The sequence below is a fragment of the Staurois parvus genome, unplaced genomic scaffold (assembly GCF_062004578.1).
Source record: "Staurois parvus isolate SC_StPar_1 unplaced genomic scaffold, SC_StPar_1.0 ptg001819l, whole genome shotgun sequence".
Classification (NCBI taxonomy): Eukaryota; Metazoa; Chordata; class Amphibia; order Anura; family Ranidae; genus Staurois; species Staurois parvus.
The window spans coordinates 146,177-171,037 of NW_028319615.1; the positions used below are offsets into that span (position 1 = coordinate 146,177).

The window sequence follows — 24,861 nt, forward strand, 5'->3', positions numbered from 1 at the left end:
TGAACTTTGAACAGAGGGGACAATTCAGTAAGCGACCGTGAACTTCGAACAGAGGAGACAATTCAATAAGCGACATCTTACCGCATCATAGCCTATGGCCCCATTCACACTTGAGCTCGAACATCCAAAGCGCTTGAGGAACAAAAATCAATTATTCTCAATGGACATGGTTCACCTCTGCACTCCAAGTTGCCTGAAGCCCAAACAAGTACGGGAACTTTTTTTGAACACCCCCCAGTTCACGGTTGAACATTTGAACCTAAAGAAAGTTCGACCGTGAACTTCAAACAGAGGGGACAATTCAGTAAGCGATATCTTACCGCATCTTAGCCTATGGCCCCATTCACACATGAGCTTGAAGATCAAAAGCGCTTGAGAAGCAAAAATCAATTCTTCTCAATGGAGATGGTTCACATCTCCACTCCAAGTTGCCTGAAGCCAAAACAAGTACGGGAACTTTTTTTGAACACCTCCCCAGTTCACGGTTGAACATTTGAACCTAACGAAAGTTTGACCGGGAACTTCGAACAGAGGGGACAATTCAGTAAGCGACCGTGAACTTCGAACAGAGGGGAAAATTCAGTAAGCGACCGTGAACTTCGAACAGAGGGGAAAATTCAGTAAGCGACATCTTACCGCATCTTAGCCTATGGCCCCATTCACATTTGAGCTCAAAGATCCAAAGCGCTTGAGGAACAAAAATCAATTATTCTCAGTGGAGATGGTTCACCTCTCCACTCCAAGTTAGAAGGCATTTGGGTGGGAAACCTGACTAGCCCCCAGCTGGACTGTGCTTCAGAGCTGCAGGTTCTAAATTCCCTTATCCAGGGATTCACCCAGACAGCTGGATAGGGGAGATCTTTCTGGGGTTTTTTGTTGTTTTGTTTTTTTTACCACGTTTACCACAGTTTTAGCTAATATAGGAAAAAAAGGAACAGAAAATGATAATTGCTTAACGTGGTCAAAAAGAGGGTTTGGCCAACATAACTGCCGGTTTATGACTTAAATATATCAGGAACAAAAGTACAGCTCACTGAATAATGTTTGCATGCTGGAGGGGAAAGACACAACCCTGTCTATGTTCTTAGTGTAGTCCTTCGGTTCTTCCAAATGCTGCCTTATGTGTTTGAATGCAGAGCTGCTCTGATACATGCATTTGATCATGAACCGCAGGAAAAGGCTTGGGCTTGCTGTGCTTTGCCTACAGTGCATCCTAATAGGACCTATTATGTCCAAAGAAATGCAACACACGCAGCCAAATTACAGCCTCAGAACCGTTGTCCACACTGTACCACCAAAGTAAATGGGAATCCACTGACCTGTGTTTTAAATGCCCACCAAATGCAGGAAGAAAAATTATTATTATTATTATTATTATACAGAATTTATATAGCGCCAACAGTCAGCACTTTAAAATATAAAGGGAGACAATGCAGCAACAATACAGTTCAATACAAGAGGGTTCGGAGGGCCTGATCCTGGGAGATTACAATTTTAGAGGTAGGGGCTAGTGGTACAAAAGGTAATAACTGTGGGAGATGGACTGGTAGGAGGAATATGAAGGCAGGATAGGCTTCCCTGAAGAGATGGGTTTTCAGAGATCGCCTAAAAGTGAGTAGAGTAGGAGATAGTCTGATAAATTGGAGTAGAGAGTTCCAGAGGATGGGGGAAGCTCTGGAGATGTCCTGGAGATGAGCACGGGAGGAGGGGACAAGGGAGCTAGAGAGTAGGAGGTCGTGCGAGGAGCGGAGAGTATGGTTTGGGTGGTATTTGGAGACAAGATTACCGATGTAATTTGGGGCAGAGTTATAAATGGCTTTATATGTGATTGTTAATGTTTTTAACTTTATTCATTGGGCAATGGGAAGCCAGTGGAGGGATTGGCAGAGAGGGATGGAGGACACTGAATGGAGGCCAGTGGAGGGTTTGGCAGAGAGAGGTGGAGGACACTGAGTGGAGGCCAGTGGAGGGATTGGCAGAGAGGGATGGAGGACACTGAATGGAGACCAGTGGAGGGATTGGCAGAGAGGGGTGGAGGACACTGAATGGAGGCCAGTGGAGGGATTGGCAGAGAGGGATGGAGGACACTGAGTGGAGGCCAATGGAAGGATTGGCAAAGAGGGGTGGAGGACACTGAATGGAGGCCAGTGGAGGGATTGGCAGAGAGGGATGGAGGACACTGAGTGGAGGCCAGTGGAGGGATTGGCAGAAAGGGATGGCAGATATGGAACGGTTGGTAAGGTGGATGAGTCTGGCAGCAGCATTCATGATAGACTGAAGAGGGGATAGCCTGCGATGAGGTCTGCCAATGAGGAGGGAGTTACAATAGTCAAGGCGAGAGATAACCAGGGAGTGAATAACTTGCTTAGTGGTTTTGGTGGTTAAGAACGGCGTATCTTGGAGATGTTGCAGAGGTGAAGTCTATAAGATTTGGACAGCGATTGAATTGGGGCTGAAAGGACAGAACAATCCATATTAATGGCCTTGGGGGCGAAGGGACGGAGGCAACTCCAAATGAATGGCCATGATTTGGAAATGAGGTTTCCAACAGTCTCATATAGGAATGATGGTCAGAGGTCCACAAACTTTTGGCCATATAGGAAGGTAATATCTTCTACTTACAAAGTTGATGGTTTTACCATTCTGCTTCGGAACTTTTAGTGGACTGCCCTGTTAATATATGTATTTCACTTTGCACACAGAATATAGACACAAGTTTATGAAATGAATGACAAGCCTCCGGAAGAATGGAACACTGGAGCAAGAACATGGAGGACAAAGGCCAAGTATAGTGACCTCCGAGACAACCCAATCCCAATGAGAGAGAAGCAGAGTCTGAGGTGCGTGGCTTGAATGGCTATGTTCATGGTTTATGATGTCAGATGAGCACCACAAACATATTACCACTTTAACCCAGGCAGGGAGCCTATTAGGGAATGAACAGTTCACAAGTGTTTTGGGTGGTGTTGGATAGATTTCTACTTGCTTAGGTATTTCTTTACGCCACAAAGTTCTTCAGTAAAGCTATGAATATTGAAGACTAAAGTAGAGTATATTGCTCCCCCATGTTGGCCTTTTACTATATTATTACCTTACGTGGTTGACTTCAAAGTCTTTAGTAGAGTAGAAGGAGGGCTGTCTAATAGTTATCTGGTTCTACTGTATATGCCTGTTCATGTGCTTAAAGAATCTGGTCCCATATGACTCTTCATGTCCTTTAACCATCTGGTCCCATATGCCTCTCCATGTCCTAAAAGTATTTGGTCCTATATGTCTCTTCATGCCCTATAAACATCTGGTCCCATATGTATCTTCATGTCTTATAAGCATCTGGTCCCACATGACTCTTCATGTCCTATAAACATCTGGTCCCACATGACTCTTCATGTCCTATAAGCATCTGGTCCCATATGAGTCTTCATGTCTTATAACCATCTGATCCCATATGACTCTCCATGTCCTAAAATTATTTGGTCCTATATGTCTCTTCATGTCCTATAAGCATCTGGTCCCATATGACTCTTCATGTCCTATAAGCATTCGGTCCCATATGACTCTTCATATCCTGCAAGCATCTGGTCTCATTTAACTCTTCATGTCTTATAAGCATCTGGACTCTTCATGTCCTAAACGTATTTGGTCCAATATGCCTCTTTATGTCCTATAAACATTTGGTCCTATATGTCTTTTCATGTTCTATAAGCATCTGTTCCCATATGTCTCTTCATGTCTTATACACATCTGGTCCCATATGACTTTTCATGTCCTACAAGCATCTGGTCCCATTTAACTCTTCATGTCCTGTAAGCATCTAATCCCATATGATACTTTATGTCCTAAACGTACTTGGTCCTATATGCCTCTTTATGTCCTATAAGCATCTGATTCTATATGCCTTTTTACGTCCTATAGCATCTGGTCCCATATGTCTCTTCATGTCTTATACGCATCTGGCCCCATTTGACTTTTCATGTCCTAAAAGTATTTGGTCCTAAATGTCTCCATGCCCTATAACCATCTGGTCCTATATACCTCTTCAGGTCCTATAAACATCTGGTCCTATATACCTCTTCAGGTCCTATAAACATCTGGTCCTATATGTCTCCATGCCCTATAAACATCTGGTCCTATATACCTCTTCATGCCCTATAAACATCTGGCCCTATATGTTGTCTTATTTTTTATATTGTAAACATTGTAAACATCTGGTCCTATATACCTCTTCATGTCCTGTAAGCATATAGTCCTAGATGCCTCTTCATGTCATATAAACATGTAGCACCCTCTAGTGTGCTACCAGAATAGTGTAGTATGTTATAGGCAAAATCATTGTGGATGGCTCAAGGTAGTTGTGTAAGTCTGTCATTAAGGTCGGGTTATTGCAGGTCAGCTGGATCACTCAACGGGTTGTGGCTCTATCGCCTCCTCCTGACTCTGGAGGACCATAGAACCTTCCAGAAATCGGTAAGAAGAAAGGGGTGAAGGCCTAATCTGCATATTCATGGGGGGTTCCGTTAATCCCAGGTTTGGAGGACCTGGTAGAGTGGTGGACTGGCCGATAAATATGGTGGAGTCAGGGTGACAGGAAAGGAGTCGAGTGAAAGATGGAGGGCTGAGGAGACTGTCGGTGTCTAGGAAGAGGGGTTGGCCTGTAGGCTGGGCTCAGGCTGGCTCCAGAGGATACATTCTGCAGAGAGGCACGGACGGGATCAAGGCCTGGAGCAGTATGGAGCAAAGATGACAGAGTACAACAGCACACATTGGGATCTACAAGGGGAAAGACTGACAAACATAGCAATCTTTCTAAGGACAGTCTTGTCCCGGGAGATCTTCTGAGAATCCAGGTAGTGCTTGAAGGGTATGGATCTGGGAGCAGCTCTGTAATGGGGAGAGAAGTCATCTCTGGAGGTAGTTACAAGAAGTGAAGTGATTTTTGAGGGGCTGATAGTTCCTCGCCTGTAAGGGGCAGCTGCTACTACAACGACTTATGGCTTCCAGGACAGTTCAGGATTGGCTTTGTACATAGGAGGGGAGTGTCACCCTTCCATTTTTACCAATCAAATTGGGCATCCCATAATCCCTATTTTCCTATCCACGTTATTTCCCCTAATAAAACAACAAAACCAAGTTCATGGACTGGTCACTGTCTTTGGATGCAAGTCTGTGTGAGAAATAGTTTGGCAACAGCTGGAGGACGGCCAGTTTGACACCCGTGGCACATACTGTATATGGCAGTGTCTGAGGTTCTTGGCCAAGGTGTCATGAATGAAGTACATTCTTACCCTGGCACCAGAAAAGCGACTGTCACTTGTGGTGTGAACAGTTTCTGTGTAGCGAGGAAAGGAAATGAAACCCAGAAACCGAATCTTAAAGGACGTTTGTGTAACTATTGCATACAGGCAGAAATACTTATGTACACGTGGCATATGAGCAAACAGTGACTACATACATACTACATACATGCAGAACATGGGATTACCAGGTCACAGAAGATGTGCAGTTGTTGCAGATACAATCAGCTAAGGGGTCTTGGTCACTTCAGCTGGAGACTCTCGTTACAAAGAAGTATCAGCTTTGCACCAGGATTTTTATTGGTGTCAGGTCTTCTCACCAGGACCTTACTTACAGGCGTTGCAGGGGTCCCAATTGTGACCTGGCCCAATCCTCCAGCTAGGCCTCCCATGGTGGCTGAACGCCAGGGCCTGGTTGCAAGTACCACCTTTGTGACCCTGATAGTTCTGCCACTGGTGTCAGTATTTTTTTTTAATTTTTGTTATTTTATGATTTTTTAAAATTATTTTTTACCATTTTATTTATTTTACAATTGTGGCATGGCCCAATCCTCCAGCTAAGCCCCCCCCCCCATGGTGGCTGAACGCCAGGGCCTGGTCGCAAGTACCACCTTTGTGACCCTGGTAGTTCTGCCACTGGTGTCAGTATTGTTTTTTAATTTTTGTTATTTTATGATTTTTTTAAATTATTTTTTACCATTTTATTTATTTTACAATTGTGACATGGCCCAATCCTCCAGCTAAGCCCCCCCCCCCCCATGGTGGCTGAACGCCAGGGCCTGGTCGCAAGTGCCACCTTTGTGACCCTGGTAGTTCTGCCACTGGTGTCAGTATTGTTTTTTAATTTTTGTTATTTTATGATTTTTTTAAAATGATTTTTTACCATTTTATTTATTTTACAATTGTGACATGGTCCAATCCTCCAGCTAAGCCCCCCCCCCCCATGGTGGCTGAACGCCAGGGCCTGGTTGCAAGTACCACCTTTGTGACCCTGATAGTTCTGCCACTGGTGTCAGTATTTTTTTTAAATTTTTGTTATTTTATGATTTTTTAAAATTATTTTTTACCATTTTATTTATTTTACAATTGTGGCATGGCCCAATCCTCCAGCTAAGCCCCCCCCCCCCATGGTGGCTGAACGCCAGGGCCTGGTCGCAAGTACCACCTTTGTGACCCTGGTAGTTCTGCCACTGGTGTCAGTATTGTTTTTTAATTTTTGTTATTTTATGATTTTTTTAAATTATTTTTTACCATTTTATTTATTTTACAATTGTGACATGGCCCAATCCTCCAGCTAAGCCCCCCCCCCCATGGTGGCTGAACGCCAGGGCCTGGTCGCAAGTGCCACCTTTGTGACCCTGGTAGTTCTGCCACTGGTGTCAGTATTGTTTTTTAATTTTTGTTATTTTATGGTTTTTTTAAAATGATTTTTTACCATTTTATTTATTTTACAATTGTGACATGGTCCAATCCTCCAGCTAAGCCCCCCCCCCCCATGGTGGCTGAACGCCAGGGCCTGGTCGCAAGTGCCACCTTTGTGACCCTGGTAGTTCTGCCACTGGTGTCAGTATTGTTTTTTAATTTTTGTTATTTTATGATTTTTTTAAATTATTTTTTACCATTTTATTTATTTTACAATTTTGACATGGCCCAATCCTCCAGCTAAGCCCCCCCCCCCCCCATGGTGGCTGAACGCCAGGGCCTGGTCGCAAGTGCCACCTTTGTGACCCTGGTAGTTCTGCCACTGGTGTCAGTATTGTTTTTTAATTTTGTTATTTTATGATTTTTTTAAAATGATTTTTTACCATTTTATTTATTTTACAATTGTGACCTGGCCCAATCCTCCAGGCAGGGGACCTGTGCGGCCCCCTGTACACTTGGATAGGAGGGGCAGCGGGGGAGACATACAGATGAACTGATCTTCTCCATTTTTCTCTTGCAGCCTTTCAAAGGCTGCAGGAGGAGAATGGAGGGGATCGGTTTCTCTACTTGTCGCCCCTCCGATCCACCTCCTCCTGCCCCTCCTTTGTACTCCCCCAGTCCCCTGCTCATCCCCCGCAGGGATGCCGAGTTCTCCCCTTTTTATTAAAATTACACATTTACCAGCCCCTTCCCTGTTCTCCATCCTGACAGATCCCTGGCAGCAGCCGGCGGGAGAGGAGAGGAGGGAACCCAACAGCAGGATCTGTCAGGATGGAGGATGGGGAAGGGGCTGGCATATGTATCATTTACTGGCTCCTTCCTAGTCTGAATGAATAGAGTCTGTGATCTGTGCCGATCACTGACTCTGTTCATTCATCACTGAGGCACAGTAAGCTGTGTTTACTATGCTTCCGTTTATGAATGAACCTGATGCTCTGTACTATTCCTGCCCATTCATTCTGCGCAGCTGAGGCTACAGAGATGGAGACTGAGAGCTATTTCCATAACCTCCTTTCTCTATCTCAAAGGTGAAACATCAGAGGTCTGTTTAGACCCCAGATAGCTCACCAAAGCCCCCTAACAAGGCTCCTCCAAATTGAAAAAAAAAAAAAATAATTACAAACATACAACTCTAAAATAAATAAAATGGTTAACAAATAATTTTAAAAAATCATAAAATAACAAAAATTAAAAAAAATACTAACACCAGTGGCAGAACTACCAGGGTCACAAAGGTGGCACTTGCAACCGGGGCCCTAGTGTTCAGCGACCATGGGGGGGGCCTGGTTGCGAGTCAGGGGGGACCTTTATGGTTTCTTGCACCGGGGCCCTGAAGGTTATAGTTATGCCTCTGCTTCCCGCCCCTCTAATAGAAGACAAGTCCAACAATCATTTGGAGAAACCTCATTCTCTCTATTTAGCTGTACTTGTTCTGTAATGTTGAAGGCATTTTGTAGCTTCTCCAAGGAACTTCTTCAGTTCTAATGAGTGTCAGGAAGTTCCCCCAACATTTATATCCACATGGTTAGCACAAACCCCTTCGTCCAATCACAATGAAATGTGTAGGACAGCTTTTCTGAACCTTTCCAACACCAAGAGGAACCATTGAAATCATTTTTCAGGCTCACGGAACCCCTGCTAATAATTACTGTTTCTACATCTCATGATACATTAGTGTGATGGTCAGTGGGAAGAATGTTCCTTCAACTTGTGGTCAGTGGGAAGAATGTTCCTTCAACTTGTGGTCAGTGGGAAGAATGTTCCTTCAACTTGTGGCCATTGAGAAGACTGTTCCTTCACCTTGTGGTCATTGAGAAGAATGTTCCTTCAACTTGTGGCCATTGAGAAGACTGTTCCTTCACCTTGTGGTCATTGAGAAGAATGTTCCTTCAACTTGTGGTCATTGAGAAGAATTACCCCCTTTCTTAGAGCTAAAAAGATCAATGGTGTCAGTAGAACTTATCTGAGAGGCCAAAAATAGCTCAAGCAAGCAACTTCTGGAGGACCCTAGGTTTCCATGGAACCCTGGTTGAGAAACCCTGGTGTAGATGTTGATTGTCCAAGAACAGAAGGGGAGGTATGAAAGTTGTGGACACCATCTGTCTTTCGCATAGCACCATTTTAACATCCCTACCCTAGCGGTTTGACAATAATTGACAGCAATCTGTTTATATTTAAAATTTATGTTTTTGAATTCGATTCAAATTCGATTAGAATTTCGGACAAAATTTTCTTTGTTATTTTGGATTCTTTTAAATTCATTACTATTGTAATTTGGAAATTTGGATGCTCCCGAATCTCCGAATAACTAAAATTTTACCTGAATTTCAATTCAGATCGAAACGCACGTGTCTATGACCAACTACTGCAGGATATACCACGACCTGGATACATGAGAAGCTTCACTCATTCCACACGCTTCAGCCAGCGGCCTCCTCTTTCTGATGATTAAGCACCGCTCATAAAAAAAAGGTCAAACTGACAATAGGAGTGCCCAGCCTGGCTGCTGAAACAGGGAAGGAAGCAGAGGGCAGGAGTGACTAATACAAACACAAAATCCTGTATATAGTATGTGCTACATGGCGCTCAGATACTGAAATGTTTTAGGCACTAGGAATGGTTGGGGGAGATGTCCAGGCAGTTTGGGAATTTTGAAAGAAGTCAAGTCTGGAGGCAGATTTGAGTCTCCTTTAGACAAATAACTGCAGCCTTGGAAAACTGTGGTCTCGCCAGAATTTGTGAATGCTCTTCTACAACTGCAGACTGTTTCTTCTCTGCACAGGGAGGCTCATCAGACTCGAAGTACTAGATTCTGGAGTCCCTTTACCCCAAAATATTGCTCATGTCTACGTCCCGCCTGGGCCAAAAGCCTTCAGATCCTGGCAACAATGAAGCCGTGGCAGAAGACGCTTATCGCCATCAGAGGTGAGAGGCCAAACACAGAACATATGAAAAGAAAGCTTAACTGGGAGAACATTGTCTGACATTTCTGGTCTCCTTATGAAAACGATAGATGCATGGCCAAGCAGAAGCATGCAGCCAGTGAAATCACAACCCAAAAAGAGTTTTTGTTTCACAAAGCACTAACTCCAGAGGTGACACATTTATATAGTTAGTACGTTTGAAAAAACACACGAGTCCATCTCGCCCAGCCAATAACCAGTGTGACTGGTGGGGACAAAACTGGTATAGATGTGGTTGATGGGGAAGAGGTGCCCATTGAGGAAAGGGGGGTGTGACAAGTGGGGACATGGCTTGCAGAAGAGCCGTTGATTGGGGAGCGGTGCCCGGGGCAGGAAGGCGGTATGACAGGTGGGGACATGGTTCCAGAGGAGCAGTTGATGGAGGAGAGTTGCCCTGTGGAAAAGGAAGGGGGTGGGACTTTGTCACTGGTGGGGTGCTGTTAGAAACCACGAGACCCCATACAGCCAACCTGACAGCTCCCCCCAAAAAAATAAAAAAAAACACAGTTTATTATGCTTCAGTTATGAATGAACACAGTGAGTGATTGGTACTGATCACTCATCATTGTGTTAATTCAGGAAACGAATTACATATTTATCAGACTCTTCCCCCACTCTCCATCCTGTTGTGTGCCTGCAACTGCTGGTGGAGAGGAGAGGATGGAATCCAGCCGCACTGGGGTGGGGGGGGGGGGTGGGGGTTCCTGGGCAGCAGGGGAAACGTATGGTGCACAGGGAGGTTGTTGGGTGCTACCGGTGGGAGAGGGGCAATTACTAAAACCGATTCCCTTTTTTATGGCTCTCTCTGTAGCAGCTGAAGGCCAACTGGAAGGACAGAAGAAGCCAGTTTTCAGCTGCTGCAGAGAGAGCCATACAGGGGATCAGTCCAAGTAATTGCTCGCCTCGCCATGCCGATCACCATCCATGCCCTAATCTGGGCCTCCCAGGCAGTCTTGTTCGAGTACAGGAGGACTAGTGGTACCCCCTTATCCACCACCCTGCAGCCTGTACAGAAGCAGTTGATGGGGAAGAGGTGCCCAGGGTGAGAAGGTGGTGTAACTGGTGGAGACACGGTCAGTCCAGGAGCAGTTAATGGGAGAAGAGATCCCTGGGGAACCAGTGTGACTGGTGTGGACACAACTGGTGGAGGAGTGATTGATGGGGTAGAGGTGCCCAGGGAATGGGGGGCTGTGTGACTTGAGGGGACATGGTCAATAAAGGAGCAGTTGACGGGAAGAAGAGGTCCCTGGGGAGCTGTTGCGACTGGTGGGGACACAACTGGTAGAGGAGTAGTTGATGGGGAAAGGGTGCCAAGGGTGAGAAGGTGGTAAGACTGGTGGAGACACAGTCAGTAGAGGAGCAGTTGATGGAGAAGAGGTCATTGGGGAGCCAGTGTGACTGGTGGGGACACGGGAGGTAGAGGAACAGTTGATGGGAGAGATTTGCCTGGGTGAAAGGAAAGGGGGTAGGGCTGTGTAACTAGTAGGGGCATGGGCAGTAGAGGAATGGTTTTTGGGAGAGCTATGTACGGGGAGAGAGGTGCCTGGAGGGAAGTGGGGGCTGTGGGACTGCTGGGGACATGGTCAGTAGAGGAGTGGTTGATGGGAGAAGAGATCCATGAGGAACACAGCCGGTAGAGGAGTGGTTGATCGGGTAGAGGTGCCCAGAGGGGAGGGAGGAAGGGGATGTATGTTACTTTGAGGAGACTTAACCAATAAGAGAGTGGTTGACGGTAGAAGAGGTCCCAGGGGAGCTGGTGCTTCTGGTGGGGACACAACTGGTAGAGGAGTGGTTGATGGGGTAGAATGCCCTGGGAGGGAAAGGAAGAAGGCGAGGCTGTGTGACTGGTGGGGACACAACTGGTAGAGGAGTGGTTGATCGGGTAGAGGTGCCCAGAGGGGAGGGAGGGGATGTGTGTTACTTTGAGGGGACGTGGCCAATAAGAGAGCTGTTGACGGTAGAGGAGATCCCTGGGGAGCTGGTGCATCTGGTGGGGCCACAACTAGTAGAGGAGTGGTTGATGGGGGAGAGTGCCCTGGGAGGGAAAGGAAGAAGGGGAGGCTTTGTGACTGGTGGGGACACAACTGGTAGAGGAGTGGTTGATCAGGTAGAGGTACGCAGAGGGGAGGGAAGAAGGGGATGTGTGTTACTTTGAGGGGACTTGGCCAATAAGGGAGCTGTTGACGATAGAAGAGGTCTATGGGGAGCTGGTGCATCTAGTGGGGCCACAACTAGTAGAGGAATGGTTGATGGGGGCGAGTGCCCTGGGAGGAAAAGGAAGAAAGGGAGGCTGTGTGACTGGTGGGGACACAACTGGTAGAGGAGTGGTTGATGGGGGAGCGTGCCCTGGGAGGGAAAGGAAGAAGGCGAGGCTGTGTGACTGGTGGGGACACAACTGGTAGAGGAGTGGTTGATCGGGTAGAGGTGCCCAGAGGGGAGGGAGGGGATGTGTATTACTTTGAGGGGACTTGGCCAATAAGGGAGCTGTTGATGGTAGAAGAGGTCCCTGGGGAGCTGGTGCATCTGGTGGGGCCACAACTAGTAGAGGAGTGGTTGATGGGGGAGAGTGCCCTGGAAGGGAAAGGAAGAAGGGGAGGCTGTGTGACTGGTGGGGACACAACTGGTAGAGGAGTGGTTGATCAGGTAGAGGTGTGCAGAGGGGAGGGAAGAAGGGGATGTGTGTTACTTTGAGGGGACTTGGCCAATAAGGGAACTGTTGACGATAGAAGAGGTCTATGGGGACCTGGTGCATCTGGTGGGGCCACAACTAGTAGAGGAATGGTTGATGGGGGAGAGTGCCCTGGGAGGAAAAGGAAGAAAGGGAGGCTGTGTGACTGGTGGGGACACAACTGGTAGAGGAGTGGTTGATGGGGGAGCGTGCCCTGGGAGGGAAAGGAAGAAGGCGAGGCTGTGTGACTGGTGGGGACACAACTGGTAGAGGAGTGGTTGATGGGGGAGAGTGCCCTGGGAGGGAAAGGAAGGCAAGGCTGTTTGACTGGTGGGGACACAACTGCTAGAGAAGTGGTTGATCAGGTAGAGGTGCGCAGAGGGGAGGTTGCTGCTGGGGCTCATGTAGACAGCAAGTGGCTGAAAGAAGATGGAGGAGATTGGCAGCGCTGAGATGTAACAAAGGAGGTAAAAAAGGCCAAATCAGTATTTTTTATAAGAAAAAACATGAATGTTGTTTATGTCACACAAAGCTTTAATTAACTGAATGTCATTCAGTTATAACTTAGATCGACTTAACCCAACTAAAAAAAAAATATTGTTTTCCCATCATGCACCAGGGAAGTTCGGTTCCAGTATCAGCTCCTATTTCTCCTTCCTGCGTTTCCTGATTCTGCTGAATTTCACATCGCTTCTCCTTACCACCGGCCTGGTCATCCTTCCCACCGCGTTCCTCCGAGGCTCCACTCACCGTCCTCATGGTAGGAGGTCTTCTTCTGTGTAGAGGATTGTTGTAGCTAAGATTACCCGTCCTTAACACCCAATCAGAATCCTCTTTGCGTAGTCTAAATGTGCTGATGTGGCTGACATCTTAGAGATATTTTTGAGGACTGCAATATATAATTTTGATAACGTCTTTATATTTCATTCTCCTCCCAGCAGCCCCTTGTGGAAACTCAACTTCCTCTGCCAGTAGATCCTTCCATGGTGTTCTACTGGACGTCTTCACCGGAGAAGTGAGTGACATCGGTCAATGAAGACCTGTACTAAGGCAATAGACAGAGCTGTTCTATGAATGTGGATGACTTGTCCTCACTAAAAACTAAATAAATTACACACCGCACTCCCATATACATATTACAATATCCCCCCCGCCCCAATAAATATAAAGATGATACTGTGAATTTATTTGTGCTGTATGGAGAGGAGATACCTTCTTATGATAGAGCAGCCTTCACTAAATGGTGGACCACGGTCTAGATCCGGACCTACTGACAGCCCAGTCTGGACCATCAGCCCGCCACTCTGCTGTGTATTGAAATATATTTTGAAATATATTGAATATGGCCAAAATTGTAGCATTTCAAATATATGTTGATATATTTGGGAAGAATATTTTTTAAATATATTTCAAATATATTTTTCTTTCATGTGGAGGGGGCAGTTACTGGAACCGATCCCCTGTATGGCTCTCTCTGCAGCAGCTAAAAGGCCGACGGGGGGGAGGGAGAGGAGAAGAAGCCGGCTTTCAGCTGCTGCAGAGAGAGCCATACAGGGGATTGGTTCCAGTAATTCCCCCCCCCCCCCCCCATGTTGTGCCAATGACCCTCCCTACCCATATCCGATTTACCTAGTTACCCCCTGATGGCTTGGGCTCCGTACAGGACTGGTGGAACCCCCTTATCCACAGCCCTGCATATGAGTATGAAGTCAACCTACATCTCTTCTGACAAACACCAGAGCTGCCAGGCTTCCAGTCTGGGCCTGCTACTGGTGCACTCTTTTGCCGTTTTGTTTGCAGCAGCTGTAAAGTAACGCGGTGTTCTTTATGTGCAGAACTGGAAGATGAAACCTTCTATAGAGTAGATGATTGTTGGATCTTTTATCTTTCAGGGCTTCATGGAAGACACTTACCTTTTCTATGGACATTACAGTGAGATGACAGGATCAGACTCTTCATTCAACACCCGGCTGACTTACCTGCTCACCCCGCTCCTCTTCCTGTCTGTCGGCGGGCTCGGCCTCCTGCAGTGGTAGGATCCCATTTATAGTCAACGTTGCCAATAAGCCCCTTGTAGACGGATGTTTACCACCTTCTCCGTCTTCCATCACTTACTACTTCAGGCCAAGTGGGGTGGAGAATGTAACCGCTTGCTGCTCATAGGATATATATATATATATATATCCTGGTATAATTCTTTTACAGCCAGCGATTGGCTTTACTGTAAAGGTGATCCAAGCAGCTTTACAGCCACCTGATCACTTTCTCAGGTCCCCCTCCTCCTTACCATTCCCCGGCTTTCCTGTTCCACCAGTTTTGTCACCTGTGCAGAGAGGAGATGGAGGGACGTCTGTTCCCCCATCTCCTCTGCGACTAATGAAGCCGAAAGTGAAAAGGATTTTGTTCTATCCACAGCTGCAGGACAAGGACAGTGTGAGGACCTCTACGCCCCCAAGGCCTATCAGAGAGAAGCTCTTGGCAAGTCTTCAGGAGACAGTTTAATGCTTACCCAATCCCTTGCCCTGTTATCAGATACCATAGCCAGATGGGCTGGTATTTTGTTCACAAAGGGGACTAAGAGCTCCTACAAGTTGTCACTTTGCTGAAAACCCACTCAGGGGTCCCAGCTTGAGGAAAGTACTGCCGATAGCCAGCAATTGTCAGAGATGTGATCGGCACTGATGATCAGGGCACTGATGATCAGTGCCCTGATGATCAGTGTCCAGCAGTGCCGCCCACCTGTGCCCAGCAGTGCCATCCATCTGTACCCATCAGTGCCACCCACCTGTGCCTTGCAGTGCCACCCATTAGTGCTGCCCAGCAGTGCTGCCCATCAGTGCCCAACAATACCGCCCATCAGTGCTGCCTATCATTGCCGCCTATTTGCCCAACAGTACCACCCATCAGTGCCGCCTATCAGTGCACCATCATCAGTGCCAGCTCATCAGTACCACCTATCAGTGCCTCCAATCAGTGCCCATCAGTGCTGCCTATCCTTGCCACCTCAACAGTGCCCATCAGTGCTACCTATCCATGCCACCTCAACAGTGCCCATCAGTGCTGCCTATCCTTGCCACCTCAACGGTGCTCATCAATGCCACCTATCAGTGCAGCATCATCAGTGCCACCTATCAGTGCCTCCTATCAGTGCCCATCAGTGCTGCCTATCAGTGCCCATCAGTGCTTCTTATCAGTGCAGCCTCATCATTGCACATCAACGAAGGAGAAAATTACCACCAAAAGAAAGCTCTATTTGCATGAAAAAAATTCATATGGGTACAGTGTTGCATGACTGCGCAATTGTCATTCAAAGTGCAAAAGCGCTGAAAGCTGAAAATTGGCCTGGACAGGAAGGGGGTATAAGTGCCCGGTAGGCGAGGGGTTACATTTCATAATAAATAAAGAAAAAACAAGTCCATGGACTGTTTCTTGTGTCGGGAAAATGCATGTTGCCTGGCTGTGCAGGGAATAGGTAGGACCCACAAGCAGCGGCTCTCAGGGGGTAATCTGTTCAGTTCCTGCATGCACTGGCCAAGGAACATGGAAGGTTCTGGCCTTCAGTAGAGTTGGGCAGGAATGAGCAGATATCTCCCTCTCGAAGAAATATCTGTCCATGCAGGGGCGTCCCTAGGGTTGGTGTCACCCGGTGCGGTAACACTTCGTGACACCCCTCCGACGATCCCCGAAGGATGTATTCCGATCCATTATCCTCCCCAATCAGCAGATCCGATCCATCCTGCGGGGATCGTCGGCTTTCTTTACAACTTACGTTTTCGTGGAGCGGGTCCGGTGTCACCCCGTATAGGTTGCATGCCGACGATCCCCGCAGGATGGTTCAGATCTGCGGATTGAGCATAATGGATCGGAGTCTGATTCATTAAGCTCCCCAATCCGCAGATCCGAACCATCCTGCGGGGATCGTCGGCTTTCTTTACAACTTACCTTTTCGTGGAGCGGGTCCGGAGTCAGTAGGGGGCCCCATGAGATGCCCCTGGTACCTTTTTCATAGGCTTTTTTGAGTTTGGGCAAGGACACAGGGGCCCCATGATACCCTATCGCCCGGGGTCCCCATGAGTTGTCAATCCGCCCCTGGGTGTCACCCCCCCACCCCCCACCGCACCTGCCTCAGGACGCCACTGTGTCCATGGGCTATTCCTGCAAAAAGCAGCCAATCAGAATTCATCTATCAGCGTCTGTACCAGGGGTGGGCAAACTTTTTGACTTGAGGGCCGCAATGGGTTCATATATTGGACCCGGGGGCCGGACCAAGAGTAGATGAATGATGTGTATGTGTCATCCATAGTAAGTATAGTAATATTCCCCCATAGTAAGCATAGTAATTAATCCCCCATATAGTAATTAATCCCCCATATAGTAATTCATCCCCCATAGTAATTCATCCCCCATATAGTAATTCATCCCCCATAGTAATTCATCCCCCATATAGTAATTCATCCCCCATAGTAATTCATCCCCCATATAGTAATTAATCCCCCATATAGTAATTTATCCCCCATAGTAATTCATCCCCCATATAGTAATTAATCCCCCATATAGTAATTCATCCCCCATAGTAATTAATCCCCCATATAGTAATTCATCCCCCCTATAGTAATTCATCCCCCCTATAGTAATTCATCCCCCATAGTAATTCATCCCCCATAGTAATTCATCCCCCATATAGTAATTCATCCCCCATAGTAATTCATCCCCCATAGTAATTAATCCCCCATATAGTAATTCATCCCCCATATAGTAATTCATCCCCCATAGTAATTCATCCCCCATATAGTAATTCATCCCCCATAGTAATTCATCCCCCATATAGTAATTCATCCCCCATAGTAATTCATCCCCCATAGTAATTCATCCCCCATAGTAATTCATCCCCCATATAGTAATTCATTCCCCATATTAATTCATCCCCCATATTAAGTCCCCTAGTCCCCCCTGTGTCAATTTACTTACCTTTGCTCCGCGTGTTCCTCTCGCCGTGTTCCCGCTCCGTTCCGGTCTTCAGGGCGGACTATGAGAGGAGCCTAGCTCCCCTCACGTTCGTCACGCTGCCCCGCCTACACACATCCTGACAGCCATCCTGACAGTATCACGCTCCACGGGCCGGATTAAAAGGTCCGCCGGGCCGTAGTTTGCCCATTGCTGGTCTATACGGTGCGACCTTGATGGTCAAAATACGCAATTTCACATTCTAAAGTCTATTAATCTTTATGTTTCATTTTCTGTTCTTTTCGGCCATCTCAGCACAGTGAAGGGGATAACACGGAGACGAATCCGGACCCGAGATTACCGGACCCCCATCAGCATCCGAGTGTTCACCGGCTGGGATTTCTGTGTACGAGGAGCTGGGACGTCATCGCTTAAACAACGAAGCCTCAGCAATGACTTGAAGGTGGACTTTCTGTGGAATTGTTTTATTCAATACTAGTGATGGGCTTTATGTTCGAGTCGAACGTAAGTTTGACTCAAACATTGGCCGTTCGGGTGTTTGCTGTAGACATGAAAGGTAAGGGTGTTCGGCGGGCTGCTCACCCACCACGCCCCACAATACACAGTTCGCCCTGACAGTGCATTGTGATTGGCCAAAGCATTGCACCTGACAACAAGTCAGGTGCAATGCTTTGGCCAAATACAGTGCATGATGACATCACAAGGGGCAGGGTAACCCCACCCCCTTGTGACATCATCACAGTATTTAAGAACTGTCATCGCAACACAGCAGACAGACGGCCGGGAGGCGGCATCAAGAGAGTTTTATATCTTTTTTCAGTTTCCCGTTATATTGTAAAGCGCTGAGCAAACTGTTGGCGCCATAAATCCTGTATAATAATGATAATAATAAAACCGGTGTTCAATACTTTTTTACCCACTGTGTACATATATATATTATATATAGTGTATATAAATATATATGCACCCAGAAAATATGGGCAACATTTTAAAAACTTTTTAATATAGGAACACTTGCCTAATAATCCCTGCTTCTGGTCTGGATTTAGCAGCAGCACTTCCGTGGTAGGACATGTGGTGCCAGACCCTCTACTTCCTTCCTCTGGGGTTTTCAACCCATCCTCTCAGAGACAGGAAGTGCATACATAATTAACCGATTTTAAGCAGCACAGTTATTCACAAACAAAGGCAGTAGAGGGCAGCAGATCCATACACCCTCAAAACCACATATATGCTTTGTATTTATATTTATTTTTAGATTTTTGTCTTTCTTTGTTGAACAAGTGTGATTATCGGCCAATCTTTGGTAAGATGCTTTCCCTTCTTTTCAGTCTCACCTGGCAGAGGAGCGTTGGTTTTGGGAAAATTCACAAATGTCTGTTAATGAAAGGGTGCGCGTTGTCATCCTTCGCGTCCTGCTGAACTGCGTCATCCTGGCAATGATGGCGGGTGGATTCTATTCCATATATGTTGCCACAGGTATCTCTCAGGATTATCAGCAGGTAAGTACCGCAGAATCATCTCATTAACCACTTCCGGTCCGGACACTTTCACCCCCTTCCAGTCCGGACACTTTCACCCCCTTCCAGTCCGGACACTTTCACCCCCTTTCAGTCCAGACACTTTCACCCCCTTCTTGTCCAGGCCAATTTTCAGCTTTCAGCGCTCTCACACTTTGAATGACAATTACACGGTCATGCAACACTGTACCCATATGAATTTTTTAGCTTTTTTGAGACAGATAAAACTTTATTTTGGTGGTATTTTTTCACCACTGGGATTTTTATTTTTTTTGCTATATAAATGAAAATGTCCAAAAATTTTGAAAAAAGTGCAAATAAATAATCTTTCTTCATAAATCTTGGCCAAAACTTATTCAGTTATCTTTTTAGTAAAAAAAAAAATTACCCAAATTACTTTATAACCAAAAATTATATTTTTCAAAAACATTTTTTTGCATTTTTATTTTATTTTGTTATATTATTTTTTATGTTTTGTTTTTTAACATACTGCCACCCTAGCAGTACAGTGTCACCATAATGACACTGTACTACTTGTGGGGGGTGATGAAGATTTTTTTTTTTTTTACACATTGCTTTTATACCCATAAAGGCTGTAAAAGCAATCATTTCTCCATCTCTCTGGCTGCATTCTTGCAGCCATTGAGAAATACTGTGTGAGCTGTGATTGGTCACAGCTTGTCACATGGTACATGGCTGTTGTGAATGGCCCTGTACCATGTGATCTCTGTGATCATTCACAGATTTCACACGTAGCAAGCAATGATGTCAGAAGTGACATCTTGCTTACACCTATTCATGTGATCACTGATTGGCCAATCAGTGATCACATGATCTGGGCCTCACATAGAAATCTCGTACAGCGATTGGCATTCCGGATCGATGTACATTGGAAGAAAAGACTCGACAGGCTATATCCTCAGATGTTTGCAGGTAAGGCATTGATTTAAAATGACAAACACCACATGTGGCCACTAGGGTGAGGAAAGGGTCATAGGAATCTCCTGGAACACTTAGCTCCATCTAGTGGTCAAATGCTGTATATTCAAAATCAATTATTTACATTTGAACAGCAGGAGATACAGCCTATTACATTCCACTTTTGCCCCATTCACAAATGTACCTGCACTTTCACTGGGCAAATACTTAAAGTGTTACTAAACCCACAACAGTACAATCAGTCTGTATATACAGGAAAGCATTCTTGTTATACTCACTGTGGAACCTAAGGGGTTAATCCTCCGAATTGTGTAAAAGGGATGTTTAATCCTGTCTTCTCTGATCCTCCTCTTCTTCTACTGTTCCCGACTCATCTCCTAATAGAACAGAGCCTTGGGGGCAAGCTGCACATGCTCATTTGGGTGTGTATTGCTAGAGAGGTTTTTGGGGTTTTTTGTCTTGGGAGAGTGCATGTGATCAGCACAGTGCCAATCAGTGCTGTCCAGACATAGGGTCTGGGGTCCTGCAGCCTCATAGGACAATCAGAAGAGAATGAAAACTCCTACAAGCTGTAAACAGTGCTCTGCTGGACACTGATAGAAGTCACAAGACTGCTATATAATGCTGATGAAAAAAGGTATTTAGCAGTTTATATTTACTAAAATAATTGCATTTTCATGGTCTGTGTACTGTGGGAGACCAGATATAGTGAATGCAGGGTCCGGGGAGAGCAGATATAGGGAATGCAGGGTCCAGGGAGAGCGGATATAGTGAATGCGGGGTCCGGGGAGAGCGGATATAGTGAACACAGGGCCTGGGGAGAGCGGATATAGTGAATGCGGGGTCCGAGGAGACCAGATATAGTGAATGCGGGGTCCGGGGAGAGCGGATATAGTGAATGCAGGGTCCGGGGAGAGCGGATATAGTGAACACAGGGCCTGGGGAGAGCGGATATAGTGAATGCGGGGTCCGAGGAGACCAGATATAGTGAATGCGGGGTCCGGGGAGAGCGGATATAGTGAATGCGGGGTCCGGGGACAGCGGATATAGTGAATGTGGGGTCCGGGGAGACCAGATAAAGTGAATGCGGGGTCCGGGGAGAGCAGATATAGGGAATGCAGGGTCCAGGGAGAGCGGATATAGTGAACACAGGGCCTGTGGAAAGCAGATATAGTGAATGCAGGGTCCGGGGAAAGAGGATATAGTGAATGCAGGGTCCGGGGAGAGCGGATATAGTGAACACAGGGCCTGTGGAGAGCGGATATAGTGAATGCAGGGTCCGGGAAGAGCAGATATAGTGAATGCGGGGTCCGAGGAGAGCGGATATAGTGAACACAGGGCCTGGGGAGAGCGGATATAGTGAATGCGGGGTCCGAGCAGAGAGGATATAGTGAATGCGGGGTCCGAGGAGACCAGATATAGTGAATGCGGGGTCCGGGGAGAGCGGATATAGTGAATGCGGGGTCCGGGGAGAGCGGATATAGTGAATGCGGGGTCCGGGGAGACCAGATATAGTGAATGCGGGGTCCGGGGAGAGCGGATATAGTGAATGCGGGGTCCGGGGAGAGCGGATATAGTGAATGCGGGGTACGGGGAGAGCGGATATAGTGAATGCGGGGTCCGGGGAGAGCGGATATAGTGAATGCGGGGTCCGGGGAGAGCGGATATAGTGAATGCGGGGTCCGGGGAGAGCAGATATAGTGAATGCGGGGTACGGGGAGAGCGGATATAGTGAATGCGGGGTCCGGGGAGAGCGGATATAGTGAATGCGGGGTCCGGGGAGAGCGGATATAGTGAATGCGGGGTCCGGGGAGAGCGGATATAGTGAATGCGGGGTCCGGGGAGACCGGATATAGTGAATGCGGGGTCCAGGGAGAGCGGATATAGTGAATGCAGGGTCCGGGGAGAGCGGATATAGTGAATGCCGGGTCCGGGGAGAGCGGATATAGTGAATGCGGGGTCCGGGGAGAGCGGATATAGTGAATGCAGGGTCCGGGGAGAGGGGATATAGTGAATGCGGGGTCCGGGGAGAGGGGATATAGTGAATGCGGGGTCCGGGGAGAGCGGATATAGTGAATGCGGGGTCCAGGGAGAGCGGATATAGTGAATACAGGGTCCGGAGAGACTGAATATAGTGAATGCGTCCCGTGTGCATGAGGGCTTATAGCTGTAAAACGCTCTAACTCTGAAAAATGCGGTAAAACGTAGTAAAAGGCCCCCCCACAGTGTGCATGGAGCCTTATTAATATATAAATGGTCCATATAGTAAACTCGGTGCAAAGTTTGAAGGTCAATGCAAAATGATGAGGGGTGCTGCTTGCATCTGAAAGGAAGGATTAACCTTTGCCTATGCAAAGGGTTCTTCACAGTAAAAGCGGTGACAACATGGAATAGTCTTTTTGGTTCCATCATCTCTGTAGATTGCATCAAAAAAAGCTTGGTGTGTTTTTTTAATTCAGATATAATCAGTTATTATCATTTATCAGAAATAACACCTTGGGGGGGGGGGGGGCGTGGAGATTTACTAAAACTGGTGCTTGCAGAATCTTTTGCAGCTGTGCATAGTAACCAATCAGCTTCTAGCTTCAGCTTGTTCAGTTAAGCTTTGACAATAAAACCTGGAAGCTGATTGGTTACTATGCAGAGCTGCACCAGATTCTGCGTGCACCAGTTTTCGCAAATACCACCCCCCCCCCCCGGAATGGAGGATCCAGGAAATAAATGAATCGGGAGGAAGTTGGACTGTACTTTAATGGATTTTTTTAACCTTCCTCTGGATCAACGCCGAGTTTAGGAGTTTTATTTTATTGATGTATTTTTGTTTGTTTGTTTTTTTTGTTTTTTTTTCATCCAGTCTTTGTAACGTTTTTCTTTGTCCCGCAGAGGTCGGGTAGTCCAGTTGCTGGACTGGTGATCCAGTATCTCGCCCCGATTGTCATCTCGCTGGTTCTCTTCATCCTGCCTCAGTTCTTTATGCTGCTGGTGAAATTTGAGGGTCAGTCACCCCGTGCGGAGATCACCCTCACCCTGATCAGGTCAGTCGTAAAAACGATTGTAGATGAATTATACTGCATGTATGGATCACATTCGACTACTAAATATGGTAGAAGAAGAAGGGGTTTCCATGGACGGCCACAGAAATGTTTGCAATGAACGTTTTACACGTAAATATAAAAATAGACAGCAATACTTTATAGTCATTAAAATCCACTTATTCCATAAAATCACTTTTGAAAATAATGTCTCATTGCAACATTGCATCCAAGTTCAAGCATCAGTCAACGTGTTTCGCACATTTCCCCGCTTCTTCAGAACTGAGAAAAGCCTAAATATCAAGATATCTACAGAAATAAACAAGAATGAATCGACATAAGAGACCAACCCCATCACCACATTACCCTTCCCACCAATCCCTTACCTGCTTTACCCTTCCCATCAATGTCATCATTGTATTATCCTTCCCACCAACCCAAACACCCCATTACCCATCCCACCAATCCTTTCACCCTATTACTGTTCGAACCAACTCCATCACCCAATTACCCTTCTCACCAACCCCATCACCCCATTACCCTTCCCACCAACCGCATCACCCCATTACCCATCTCACCAACCCCATCACCCCATTACCCTTCCCGCCAACCCTATCACCTCATTACCCTTCCCACCAACCGCATCACCCTATTACCCTTCCCGCCAACCCCATCACCGCATTACCCTTCCCACCAACCGCATCACCCCATTACCCTTCCCGCCAACCCCATCACCGCATTGCCCTTCTCACCAACCCCATCACTGCATTACCCTTCCACCAATCCCATTACCACACTGCTCTCCCCATCAACCCAGTCACTGCACTACCCTTCCCACCAACCCCATTATCACACTACACTTCCCACCAATCTCATATCTGCATTACCCTTTCAACCAACCTCATTTCCTCATGACTTTTCCCATTAACCCTATCACCGCACTACCCTTCCCACCCGTCCCATCATTAAATAACCCTTCCAACCAACCCCATTACCCCACTACTCTTCCCACCAATCTCATCACTGCATTACCCTTCCCACCAACATAATTACCGTACTAATCTTCCCATCAACCCCATGACTGCATTACCCTTCCCACCAACCCCATTACCGCACTACCCTACCCACCAATCTCATCACGGCATTACCCTTCCAACCAACCCCATTACCGCACAACTCTTTCTGTCAACCCCATCACTGCATTACCCCTCCTACCAAACCCATTACTGCACTGCCCTTCCCACCAGTCCCATTGCTGCATTACCCTTTCAACCAAACCCATTACCGCACTACCCTTTGCACCAATCTCATTGCTGCATTACCTTTCCATCCAAACCCATTACCGCACTACCCTTTCCAACAACCCTAACACTACATTACCCTTCCCACCAACTCCATTACCGCACTACCCTTCCCACCACTCCCATAACTTCATTACCCTTCCAACCAAACCCATTACCGCACTACCCTCCCGACCAATCTCACCACTACATTACCCTTCCCACAAACCCCAATACAGCACTCATTTTCCCATCAACCCCGTGACTGCATTACCCTTCCCACCAACCCAGTTACCGCACTACCCTTCCCACCAGTCCCATCATTGAATTAAACTTCCAACCAACCCCATTACCGCTCTACCCTTCCCACCAATCTCATCACTGAATTACCCTTCCAACCAACCCCATTACCGCACAACTCTTCCTATCAACCCCATCACTGCATTACCCTTCCCACCAACCCCATTACCACACTATCTTTCCCACCAATCTCATCACTGCATTACCCTTCCCACCAACCCCATTACCACACTACCTTTCCCACCAATCTCATCACTGCATTACCCTTCACACCAACCCCATTACAGCACAACCCTTCCGACCAATCTCATCACTGCATTACCCTTCGCACAAACCATATTACCTCATTACTCTAGAATTACTCTAGAACCCTTTCCCACCAGTCCTATCACACATTACTTTTTCCACAAACGTAATCACTGTATTATTCTTCCCACCTTCCCCAACACCACATTACCCTCCCTGCCACTCTCATCACCAC

At 46.8% G+C, this 24,861-nt stretch overlaps 1 protein-coding gene across 1 annotated transcript in view; it reads left to right on the forward strand.

The window, feature by feature from the left end:
• The first annotated feature begins 2,710 nt into the window (after nt 1-2,710).
• The window catches only part of LOC149434150 (transmembrane channel-like protein 8), a 39,571-nt gene continuing 17,420 nt past the window's right edge, over nt 2,711-24,861 (forward strand). The window contains exons 1-8 of the mRNA XM_089664040.1: nt 2,711-2,840; nt 9,496-9,638; nt 12,964-13,104; nt 13,283-13,359; nt 14,237-14,376; nt 17,604-17,751; nt 18,641-18,811; nt 22,652-22,803. Of these exons, the coding sequence (XP_089520166.1) occupies nt 2,725-2,840; nt 9,496-9,638; nt 12,964-13,104; nt 13,283-13,359; nt 14,237-14,376; nt 17,604-17,751; nt 18,641-18,811; nt 22,652-22,803 (1,088 nt within the window). The 5' untranslated portion in view covers nt 2,711-2,724. The remainder of the gene's footprint in view (nt 2,841-9,495; nt 9,639-12,963; nt 13,105-13,282; nt 13,360-14,236; nt 14,377-17,603; nt 17,752-18,640; nt 18,812-22,651; nt 22,804-24,861) is intronic.